General features: G+C 43.2%; 1 protein-coding gene across 1 annotated transcript in view; it reads left to right on the top strand.

Annotated features, from left to right (window-relative positions):
• The first annotated feature begins 1,620 nt into the window (after positions 1-1,620).
• Positions 1,621-13,224, top strand: part of mpzl1l (myelin protein zero-like 1 like) — a 30,408-nt gene continuing 18,804 nt past the window's right edge. Inside the window, exons 1-3 of the mRNA XM_084319677.1 lie at positions 1,621-1,750; positions 3,763-3,932; positions 11,093-11,297. Coding sequence (XP_084175803.1) covers positions 1,675-1,750; positions 3,763-3,932; positions 11,093-11,297 — 451 coding nt within the window. The 5' untranslated portion in view covers positions 1,621-1,674. The remainder of the gene's footprint in view (positions 1,751-3,762; positions 3,933-11,092; positions 11,298-13,224) is intronic.

Below are 13,224 nucleotides of genomic sequence, written 5' to 3'. Positions count from 1 at the left end.
CACAACCCACACACCACCACCACCCCTCCACAGCCCACACACCACCACCACCACCCCTCCACAGCCCACACACCACCACCACCACCCCTCCACAGCCCACACACCACCACCACCACCCCTCCACAGCTCACACACCACCACCACCACCCCTCCACAACCCACACACCACCACCACCACCCCTCCACAGCTCACACACCACCACCACCACCCCTCCACAGCTCACACCACCACCACCACCCCTCCACAGCCCACACACCACCACCACCACCCCTCCCCACAACCCACACACCACCACCACCACCCCTCCACAGCCCACACACCACCACCACCACCCCTCCACAGCTCACACACCACCACCACCCCTCCACAGCTCACACACCACCACCACCCCTCCACAGCCCACACACCACCACCACCACCCCTCCACAGCCCACACACCACCACCACCACCCCTCCACAGCTCACACACCACCACCACCCCTCCACAGCCCACACACCACCACCACCACCCCTCTACAACCCACACACCACCACCACCACCCCTCCACAGCCCACACACCACCACCACCACCCCTCCCCACAACCCACACACCACCACCACCCCTCCACAGCCCACACACCACCACCACCACCCCTCCACAGCCCACACACCACCACCACCCCTCCACAGCCCACACACCACCACCACCCCTCCACAGCCCACACACCACCACCACCACCCCTCCACAGCTCACACACCACCACCACCACCCCTCCACAGCCCACACACACCACCACCCCTCCACAACCCACACACCACCACCACCCCTCCACAACCCACACACCGTTCATCGAATCTCCACCAAATTATGCCTACATGGAATACTTACCCACAACGTTCATCGGATCTTCCCCAGAGTACATGGAACACCCCCCCCCCCCCCCACACACACACACACACACACACACTCTGATTCTGACTATAGGGAATAGAATAGACTGTGCCGCCCCGTTGACTGATTGTGAATGAATGAATGATCATTACATTTATATAACGCTTTTCTAGACACTCAAAGCGCTCCCCACAATGTAGGGTGGAAATGGCCTCCTTCACCACCACTGGTAGCACCCAACCTTGGGCTACGCAGGCTCAATGGCTGCCATACACTGGCACCAGGCACACATCACACTGCTACACAATGGCTGAACGGTTCAGGAGACAGGGTTGTGACCAAATTGGGGGTTTATATCACCATACCGGTAGTTTGAATGCAGCATTACAAACGCAGTCTACATGTAGACTAGCCTATCACTGGCTGAACCATCAATCAATTTTAATATACGTTTAAATGCTCCCCACTATGAATTGAAAATAGGGGACCCTGATGTAAACAAGACAAACGTCTTTCTCTGGTCTGCATCCCCTTAACAATTGTGTGTATTGAGCTGTACTGTACTGTACCCATTCTGCAATATGTTAAATAAAGTTTTCATTCATCATTCATTCATTCATTCATTCATGGCAAGTCAAGAAGAAAATCCAAATACAACTAAAGAAAACTCCAAAAATGGCGGCCGAAACGGAAGTGGGAGGAGTTAGACGTGGAGGGCGTCTTCCCTCAATGGCTCGGGTGGAAAAAAAAGGAACAGGTTTGAGGAAATCAATATAATCGTGTGTGTGTGTACACAACATTATGGAGCCACGGTGGTTGTTAAATGCCGTTTGCAAATGTGTTTTACTGACTGGATTAACGTCATGTGTAATATTCGGTAAGTATTGTAGTACTGGGAAAGGGTTTGATTTGAGCTAAGGTCAGCTAAGTAAGGTAACTTTAGCCAGGATATAACTTGAACCTTTTCCACGCTAGCTTACAGTAGGTTAACGTTACCTAGCTAACCGTTAGCTTTAGTGTTAGCTAGCTAATGAGCTAACGTGTTAGCTAGCTAATGAGCTAACGGTACCCTGGTTAGTTAGAAATACATGTTATTATGACCTTTATCAAAAACAGTCGGGAACAGGAACACATTGGTTGGTTTATGTTGTATGTGTCAACGTAGATTAATGTTGGTTTACTAACGCTAACTAGCTATAGCTGAGACGTGATGTTTTGCTCTTTCTTTAAAACGTTAGCAGGCAATGCTAACAACGTTAGTCAACGCCAGGTATTACTTCTTAATGTAACTTTAGATCATAACAACTTTACTGTATTTCATAGCTAACATTACATTAACACACCTAAAGGAAGAGCAGATGTTTGTGTAGCTATAACGTTACAGGGCCATCCGATTTTTTTTGCATGACTCCAGTCCAGTTATCTTTTATTAAAAGCCTGATTGCACTGTCTGGCATTATTTGATTATAATAACATCGGTGCAACAAAACCTATAAACGATCATCATAATAATTGGAAGTGTTTGCGAAATGTTTTGTTGGTTTACAAAGTGGGGAAATTGATGGTCTCGTCGCGCCCTTATTTGTGTATCTTTTGGGATTACATGCAAAATGTTCACACACATGTGAATATGTGTAACGTTAGTGTAGTTGTTTGATTCAAAGGTAATTTTACATGTAAGAAGAAGTGAACCAAACCATTTCATTTTAAGTAAATCCTATTTAATTGCATGCATGGGCGGGTGAAAGATGTATGTCGCTGCTTCACTGCATAATGTGGTTTTATATTTTTAACTTGACCTTCTCTCCCCAGCAACCTCATGCAAAGCCTCACCTTCCTTCCATCCTCTTTTTACCCTACCCTCCCAATCTCCCCCAATCCCAAATCTAGTTTGCTGCAGCTCAAATGTATCCCCTTGCCCCACTTTGCCTTTTATGTCTGTTTTGTGTATTTGTATGTTTGTTTTTGTTTTGCTGCCATTTTGGCCTGGTCTTGCTCGAAAAAGAGATCTTTGATCTCAAGTGACTACCTGGTAAAATAAAGGTAAAATAAAAAATATGTATGTATTTTTTTGTAATTCGTTTTACAGTCTGATTATCTGTCCTTTTTAATATAGCCACGGATGGTAGTGTGCATTGTAGGAAGTAATTATTACCAACAGGGTTAACGTTTATCTGATAGTGTGCCAATACGGAAGTGTAGCCAAGGCAGACTGGTGGCACCTAGGTTGCTATCACTGTTTTCTATCTATTCGAGCAGGACACATTACAAGTTGAAAAGCACCTCTTGGTTACACAAGCAAAGCAATCGGAGACAGTGCACCAAGTCATAAATTATACGCCAAACGGCCGATGTGGGGGGATTGCATAGTCATGGTGCTATTGATCTCCACTGACTAATTTAGTAATTGATATTTGTTTTTTTCCCCACACCACCCAGTCCTAGATGCAGTGTAAGAAAACTACCACTGATTCATGTTGTTGGCTTACAACTAAGATACCTATTGTGGTGGCGACTGGGTAGCGTAGAGGTCTAAGCACTCGCCTACCACTGCAGAGACCCGGGTTACATTTCTGGCAGCAGTACCTCCGGTTCGGTCAGTAGTCCTGTCGAGTCCTGGTGAATTGCAATAGTGACTCTTACTGGTTGGTTGGGCATCTGTTAAGCTAGGAGGGGATCTGGGGGAGATGGTGTGTGAACCTCTGTGCTTTATGCTCTCCCAGTAAAACTCCTAGCTATTAGGTGAAAATAAGTGGCTGTCTTCGACTCTTATGTATCAGAGGAAGCGGCATCTAGTAGTCTACACCCTCCCCAGACAATGGGGCAGGGCAACGACCAGGAGTGAAGGGCAAAAAAAAAGAACTACTGTGATCCTTATTTCATCGACAGGTACAAATCCCACGTCAGCGGTCGAAATTTACACCCCCACAGAGGTGATTGTGGAGAACGGAACCACAGCGATCTTTAGATGTTCCTTCAAGTCCAGTGAAGTGGTCAGCAGTTTGGCCATAGTGACCTGGACCTTCCGGCCACCGGGATCATCTGACATTCCGAAAATGGTGAGTCTTGTCTTAACGTGAGCTCTCAGGGCTTCACTTTGTTTCCTACTCGTTGTGCCTATAGACCACCGCAACACTTCCGGTATTCTGAAATCATGGGAGAGAGAGCGGGGGGAGGGTGACAGACTGACAGTGGCTCGGGAGGTAGAGAAGTCGTCTGGCAATCCAGAGGTTTCCGGTTCGATTCCCGCTCCTCCCAGGCAGCCTGTCGATGTGTCCTTGAGCAAGACACTTAACCCTAATTGCTCCCGATGAGCAGGTTGGCACTTTGCATGGTTGCCTCTGCCGTCGGTGTGAGTGAATGGGTAAAATGCGAGTAACAAATCGTAAAGCGCTTTGGATAAAAGCGCTATATAAAAAAGCAGCCATTTACCATGAATGAATGTGGATGAGAGCCTTGACATTAAGTGGTTGTAGCTACGGCTGTGGGGTGCTGGAGACATGATCCAATAGACTTTTATATGCCTGAGTCCTGAACACGGAGCGACCAATCCCAAGTCGATCTGCACTTTCTCGTCCGACCTATAGTCACTTTTCCGCACCTACTCCAGAGTCTAGCCAATCAGCTGTGGCTCCCTGGCCAAAAAATAAAATAAAAAAAACATACTTTTTTTTTAATTTTTATTATTCTTTTTTGTTCTCTTATTTTGGAGATCGATGTCATACTGTGACACTGAAATGAGAAAATATTTCATCAACTAAAATATACGTTGCTCATGGGACAGGGTTGCACGCCGTGCAAGTTGTGAGCAGAAGCGCGTGCACGCAGGAATGCGCTGCATTCGACTGATGCGCCAACTCGCAGTACCCACCTGGCTACTTTGCATATCAATAGCGCCGGTCGTCAGGTGTTACATTCCATTCGTAGAGGCAATTAGGCACTGTCTTTAGTCTGTCCTTATGCGAGGGAACATTTATGCGCGCGTGCACGTGGCGTCATTAGCGTGCGTGCAACCAGTGTTGATATGAGCAACGCAACACTGGTCACACCCCGCGCCTCTCCCTGCCATCTGCAAGTGGCTAATCTTGAGTTTCCGACCCCCCAGTAAGCTAACCATGGATAAATCCAAAAAAAGGAGTCTGAGGAAAATAGAGGGTTTAATTCAGCGTGGACAGATTAATTTGCTTTCACGACTAACAATGCAGGCTTACCTGTACGCCCGATATGTGGTGTGAAATTTGCGAACAACGAAAAATTTACTTTATTTTATAGATTTTCCATAAATAAGGGAAGGACTCAATAGAGCTGCATAGTTCAGGGTTTTATTTCAAAGTTGGTCTACAGATACCAGTGTTTTGTCTCCTCTTCTGTGTTTTATTTAAAAATAGTTCTACTCTACACAGCCAGTATTTTTTCTCCTTCATAAGAGTGAGGTTTTCCTTTGTTATAACAGGTAAAAACAGCAATAAAAAGTAATTTTTTTTCTTTTTGTTGCTTTATAATTCCATTAATGCAACAAACTGTGCTATAAGTATAAAGTATAATAAATCACAAATTACTTTGGGTATGCAATTGTCAGGCGTTTTATGCTAAATGTGGGGTATGCTTGGGGATATATAAAACGTTATACACTGTTATCTTCATTTTAAGGGTAAATAGGTTGTGCGGCTCCCTGAACATTTTATTTTGTGGGAGGGGGGAAAAGTGGCTCTTTTGATAGTAAAGGTTGCTGACCCCTGGTCTAGGTCATCAATATGCACATGTAGTTCGGGAGTAGGTGCGAAAAAGTTACTAACTCGGCAGAGAAAGTGCAGATCGACTTGGGATTGGTCTCTCCGTGTTCAGGAGACTCATGCATATAAAAGTCTATTGGATCATGTCTCCAGCACCCCCACAACCGTAGCTACAACCACTTAATGGCTCTCATCCACATTCATTCATTTTCTCCCCCCGCTCTCTCCTCCATGAGCTCAATGTAACACGGAAGTGCACTGGTCTATTGCCAGGTGAAGAGATGGTGTAGCTGATTTGGTTATATTTGGGTGGGGGGATTTGCATTAGACACAGGCCACAGCATGGCTGGGAATGGTCGGGAGCAACGCCTACTTGGCCGATTGTATTAAGTGTTTGTCCCGTGTTTGATGTCATTCAGTCAAGAACGGCCCCCTGGGTGCTCTGTGTCTTTACCATAATGCATTGTCTATGGAGCAGCATCAGGCCATGGTTACACTGGGGTAAAACGGCAACATTCTATTTTCGAATGATTACGTTTGCATGTCCAAGTTAAAAAGAAACACAGTTTTGGCAGGAAAACGCATTTTCCTAGTGGCAACGCTCGAAGGGTGTTTTCGTTTTGGAAACTCGCAGACAATGGTGCCATGTAATTAGCGCAAGCCGGATACGGAGCCATTCTGCCCAATGCCCATGCGCAGTAGAGACCTGCACGGTTATTTCCAGTGTTTACAGCAGAGCTGTCCCAAGTAGCTGCGGCTACCAACCAGGGTTTCCGTTAGCCGGTAATTACCGGTATTTGACCGGCAAAATCTGTTGAAGTCCGACATATTTAGTCTCTCTGGTCTTAATGTCCGGTGAAAATAATTCCCTTTAAGCACTATTTGAATTGTATTAAAATAGGCTAAAATTAAATAGCCTATGCGATGAACGAAACAATCATTACATTTGTTTCATCGTTGCTTCACCAAGCAGGTCTAATAATTAGGGGTGCACCGATGTACCGGTCGGGTATCGGTATCGGCCGATAAGTGCCTTGTTGACTGCAATCGGCCGATAAGCTCGAATGTGCCGATGGCAGTAGCCGATAAATATCCATCAATTTGTGTCTCGTCAAATGGCAAAATCAGTCGCGTCGCGACCTGCACAACGCCGCCCCCGGCCCACACACAAGCTACTGCATCAAAGTTACTACTTATGATTAACAAATGCATTCGTTTTGTGGTATTAACGTTATATAGTTAGTGTTACACGTTCAATAACATCAGCATATTATTTACCCGAACGTAGCAAGCATTCATACTAGCTCAGTTCCTTCCGTTGCTCATAGAGCCCTGAGTTTTACCCATTCTGCAAATCTGTTAATAAAGTTTTCAATCAGACACATGTATAGAAAGGCTTTGTTTTATTATAACATTCGTTGCAGTAAAATCATTATGCCTAATTTAGTCATCCTGCGGAGCTAAAAGCTAAACGTCGCCGCGCTTTGTTGTTGTTGTAGAAAACCTCTCGTCAAAATCAATGGCGGACAAAAGCGGAAGTAAAAAATGTATACGCGCTTGCCGATTGGTGGTAACAGCAGAGGCGGGTGCAAGCGGTGTGTGACGTAATTGGCAGAATTGACTGTCAATCAAAATTTCATTGGTTGAGAGCTCTGGTTGAGACAATAGTATCCAGCTGCAGCCCGGTAGACCATACTGGGAGAACTAGTATCTAGCTGCAGCCCGGCAGACCATACTGGGAGAGGGATAGTGCTATTTCTTGATGTTTCCTTTTTTTAAGTAAGTAAAGAGGCCTATGTTTATCGGTGAGCACAATTTGTAACACAAATATACAGTAGTTTCATAAAATAAAATTACAAAAAAAAGAATATTACAAAACTTTTTTTGCCACAAATATCGATATCGGCCGATTGTGTTAGTTGAACAATCGGTATCTGTGGCAAATTTTCATATCGGTGCATCCCTACTAATAATGACAACGCTGTTGTCAGCGGGAGCTTGCTGCTAGATTTGCGACTGCATGCAGCTGCAGAGCCGCAGCTGCACACCATCTGTGCCGGCACAGTGCAATACTCCAATTCAGCCATTGGCAATTCAGCTGTTGGGTGGGGGGCGCTGCTGAGCGGTCCCCAGATAGAGCCTGAAAACAGCTGAATCTGCTGCTCTGCAGCGGCATACTCTCGCAAATAAGTCGTTGGGAGGTGGAGTCATCACGCTCACGTAGGGCTGGGCGATATAACGATAACGATAAATATCGCGATATATTTTAATAATCGATATCTAATATCGAAATAAAAAAATATATCGAAAAATCGTTTATTTTTTATTTTTATTTTTTATTTTTTTTACCTGCAACAGGGCAGTTTTAAAACCAGAGACAGTGGACAGACTTGTCTTTCTTGCCTGCAACTTAAAGTAATGGCTTTGCTTGTCCAAATGACAATACTGACCAAATTCTGATTTATTTTTCTCTTGTCCATTTATTTTGTTTGCTTTCTAATTTAAAATACATTTTGAAACCGTCTGTACACAGTAGGCTATGTGTGCTAGCAGAACTAGACTCCAGTCACAAGTCACAGTGCACATGTGCGGTGGTTTGTCCACCAAAAAAGCGCCAAAAGATCGAAAATAAACTAGCAGAGCCAGAACTGTTTAACTCCTCTGGAGCCACAGCCAGCAGAGAAGCCGGTTTACTTTAGCTTTTAAACCAGCTGCAGCCTGAGAACTGGAGTGTGAGGGGATGTAACACTAAAGATGGCGGCAATGACAAAGAATTGCTGCAAAATAAACATACATCTGTTGTTAAAAAAAAAAAAAAAAAAAATGTTTTTTTTTTTTTTTTTAATTTTTTTTTATACTTATAACAATTCGATAATTATCGATATCGAGAAATAAAATTATCATATCGTTATCGCGATATGATTTTTTTCCATATCGCCCAGCCCTACGCTCACGCAAACTCACGATAATGTTGCCGTCTCTCTCTGCCAAATTTCTCAGTTCTTCGCTTGATATAATTAATACAAATGTCCAATATAACGGAATTCGTTAGCTCATAAAAATGTGATTATAAGCCCCACATAGACTGAAGGACATAGCATACACTAAACTACCAATCAAGCACTGTGAACGAAAATTTGGCCCCATAATTACTCATGCGATCCGGATATGGCGTGAATCACAAAAAAAAAATCCTAACCCACAAGAATGGCACAATCATACTCCCTTATTCAATAACAATGCTCTCTTAATTGGGAAACGACCTATAAGATTCCCTATATGGGAAGAGCAAGGCATACACTCATTAGGGGATGTTTTTAACAAACAGGGTTTTTGTAGTGATAAAGAAATACGCAAAAAATTTAATCTCACCAAGTCCACATGGCTTTTTCACAAACAGTTAGAGCTATGTTTGAAGTCTCACGGTGTTCCATTAGACAGACCAATTGAACACCACAGATACCACAAATTCTTCTACTCAAGAGAGACATCGAGAGGTTTTGTTTCAGAATTGTATCATCAATTACTAACGTCCTCGTATGAAACCCTCCAACTTGACTCTGTCTGGAGGAGGGATATACCAGACCTGGAAAATGACTTTGATTGGCAAGGAGCCTGGGCAAATGTCCGACTTACATCAAGGAACCCGGATCATCAACAAATCAATCTTAACTATATTCACAGGACATACTTGACTCCTATAAGACTGTGCCGAATGGGGCTCAAACAAGATTCCAAATGCACCCAATGTACAAATGGGGACGAAGGGACATTTATGCACATGTATTGGGACTGCTCACCAGTTAAGGCATTCTGGAAAGATGTGACCCAACAAATATCAAAACTCGTATCTTGGAATATACCTGTACACCCCTCGGTATTGCTGTTGAATGATGTTTTTGAGTTTGCAGTGAATCCACAGCTAAAGAGATTGGTTTTATCGGGTATCACAGTAGCCAAAAAGCTGATTGCATCACGCTGGTTTCAACCGGAAAAAATGTGCCGTAAAGTTTGGTTTCTTACATATCTCGATGTAATTTACCATGAAATATCTACAGCAAGAATTCTGGGTCTCAATGAATCCAAAATGTCAATGTGGTTAGAAGTGGTGGAGAGAATAAAAGCTAGCTTATAATGGTAGTGTCTGGTTAGGTGCGAGGGATAGTGGAGGTACTTCTCAAGGTGGGGTCCGGGAGGGGGGGGTTCGAGCTGAGCATATGTGTGTAGGGTTTTTTTTTTAGATAACAGGTATTATGGGTATATCTTATATAAAACAACTAACCAAAAGGTGATCTCATTGGATGTGCCCTGACAATTAATGCTTGTATATCTTATCGTGTGTTGTCATGTTTGTTTATATGTTTGTTTAAAAAATTATAAAAAAATAAAATACAAAAAAAATGTGATTATAACAGACTGCTGTTTATTAATGTCGGGCGACTGCCCACACACCTATTTGATTTAAAGTCGGCAGCAGCACGGTGTCTCGGGAATATAATGACTGTATACGCAAAAGTAGCCTAGTTTTAAGTTAAAATATTATAAATCTACATGCCTTGAGGATGTCATTCTTTATATAGCCTGCCTATCAATTGTTTTTAAGCTCAATAAACTCTGACCGGAATTTCTCTCATTTGACCGGTAGATTTAAATCTACCGGACTCTGAGACCGGCAACCATTTTTTCTAACGGAAACCCTGCTACCAACGTGTTAAGTTATTGTTATAAGGAACCCAGTACTCCAAACTACAACAGTCCGCATTCCCTTAACACTTGTTCGTATTGAGCCGTATTGTATTGTACCCATTCTGCAATCTGTTGAATAACATTTACATCCATTTATTCTGCTAGCATTAACGTTACTACGCTGCTAGCCACAATGCTATACTGTTATAATGGCATATCCCTAGCACGTAAGCTAACAAAATCGGCGATCTTTTTGTGAGACTAAACTCTGCTCTTGGTGGTCAATTGGGTTGATGTTAGTTTTGTTTCAACAAATCATCAACAAATGAGGCAGAACACACAGTGAATGTATCCGTTTTTGTTTATTGCACTTTATTTCTTGCTGAAAAATAAATGCTATGTAGCTATATGGCTCATGCGAGGTATAAAGATGGTGGCTTTCTGAGATTTTGAGCAGGATGTGGAGTGACTCGTTCAACCTTTCTGATTGGTTGAAAATGGCCTTCATGTTTGAACTACATCGCCACCTACTGCTTTGGCATTGTACTACATGTATATAGTAGACGAGACAAAATGACGTCTAACTTAACTAACTTGCCTGCCAATAGGCAGCGTTCTGAAAAGCAAAATAAAACTAAATGAAATGGCCCTAGTGTAACCGCAGCCAATCAAGATCTAGTTTTTCGATTTGTGAGAATTGTTTGTTCACAAATATTTTTGGACTGTCTTAGACAATAGGAATAACATGGATTTTGAAAATGGATGTAGTTTCTCTTTTAACCTCTTCCCTCTTCCAATAGATATTCTACTTTACCAATGGGAAGCAATACCCAGTCGACGGGAGGGTAAGGGAGGAATTTATCGGAGACTTGAATAAGAAGGACGCCTCCATAAAGCTCCTCAAGGCTCAGTTCAACGACAACGGCACCTACATCTGTGACGTGAAGAACCCCCCGGATGTGTCGGGCGCATCCTCGCGCACGGAGCTCCGGGTCGTTCCCAAAGGTGAATACGTTTTTTATAAGTAGGGATGTACGATATTATCGGCCCATATTGGCATTAAAATGTAATATCGGAAATGATCGGTATCTGTTTTTCAAACAAAACTTTTTCTTTTTTCTTTTTACATTTATTTAACCTTTATTTACCCAGGCAAGTAAGAACAAATTCTTATTTTATTTATTGTCAAAAGTATGCATAATGTTGTGTTAATTCCACGACAAGAGATATGTAATGTTAATTATTCAATTACCTGAATTTATTAAAAAAAATTGGGGGGGGGACCCTGCATGTATCGGTTGATATCGGTATCGGAAATTAAGAGTTGGACTATATCGGTAAAAAAAGCCAATATCGAACATCCCTATTTATGAGTAAAGTCCGTTCAGAGATGGTCTGTTCACTCTGCCGCCATCTTGATAACAATCTTTATACACACCACACATTCCCCACTGCCTTCTGTTTTTTTTCCAAGTACTGAATAAACCTCGCTATTATCCTTCTTTGCTTTACTGTTTCAGTAGTGCGACCAAGGGTGCTAAACATGTTATAAAGCGTGTAAATCGGACGGCTGGGTGGCGCAGCGGACATTGCGCTCGTCACCAACGCAAGAGACACCGGGTTCGAATCCGGCTGTCGGCGTTGCCTCCGGTTTGGGCCGGCCGTCATACTAACTCAATTGTTAGTCTGACGGTCAATAAAAATCTAAGTAAGCGGGGGCTCCAGTAGCTCACCGCGTATCTCTGCGCTATTTCTGCGTCGGGAGGAGCCGTGCTCACGGTTCTGGTTGACGCCCAATATGTGAATGAAAAAGTTTAACGTTGCTACACCCTGAACAATACATATAGGACATTGAATGGGCCATAATAATGGCAATGTAGCAATAGAATTTAAAAAGTTATAGCCCTGCAAAGAAGGGGAACTTCTCCATAGACAAATAGAGCTGGCGAGGGATGGTAAATTATGAATTTAACCCATGGCGATCAAAGTGTTAACACTTTGATTGCCTAAGGCTAAATTCATGATATACCATAGGTTGCCAGCTCTATTTGTCTATGGAAAAGTTCCCCTTCTTTGCAGGGCTATAACTTTTCAAATTCTATTGCTAAATTGCCATTATTAGGGCCCATTCAATGTCCTATATGTATTGTTCAGGGTGTATGAACGTTAAACTTTTTCATTCACATATTCATACTAAAATATGATCTAAAGTATAAGTGTTTTCATCTCTTTCTGCAGCTTTCTCCAGAACGTGATTTATAGCCCCAAATGCATTATATTGATGATCAAATACAGTTTGATAGCAATCGGCGCGATATAAAAAAATCCAACTGGGCGGACTTCTGGAAGTTACTACACGTCATCTGATGTTGACCGGATGGGCGAGGGGGCGTTTATAATTCCGTGGGCAGCGTTATACCATTCATCTAATGTGGGTCAAATGTTCATCAGATCAGTTAGTATAGAAGACATTGAAAAATAACGCTGAATCTTACCGTATCTTCCTCGCGCCGTTGGGCGATGAGCGTGGAGTATACATTTTCCTATTATGGGATGTTGGAATACCCGGTCCATTTCCAGGTTGTATAATGGTATATACGTCCAAATCATGTTGTTTATCGAGTTATTGGCAACGGATCGCTATGTATTGTGACGAGCTAGAGTGCCGGGACATATACAGAGTGCCCGGAAGTAATATGGTTGAACAGCACATCGTCCAAGTAACTTCCTGTTTGGCGATTGCGCCGATCGGCCACCAGATGGCGCTCTTGAACCGCTAGAGGGTTCAGTGGGGCTTTTTGGTGGGTCTCAGGCCAGCGGATGGGAAATATGAATCCGATCACAGATTTTTGAAATATTGATATCAAAGACGAGTTACGGCGTCTTCGGCAACTTGAGCATGGCGGGGAAGGACGCCTAAACACGTCTTCCG

Source organism: Notolepis coatsorum (assembly GCF_963971535.1).
Source record: "Notolepis coatsorum genome assembly, chromosome: 8".
Lineage (NCBI taxonomy): Eukaryota > Metazoa > Chordata > Actinopteri > Aulopiformes > Paralepididae > Notolepis > Notolepis coatsorum.
Note: the sequence above shows the minus strand (reverse complement) of the source record. Positions and strands in the feature narration are given on the sequence as shown.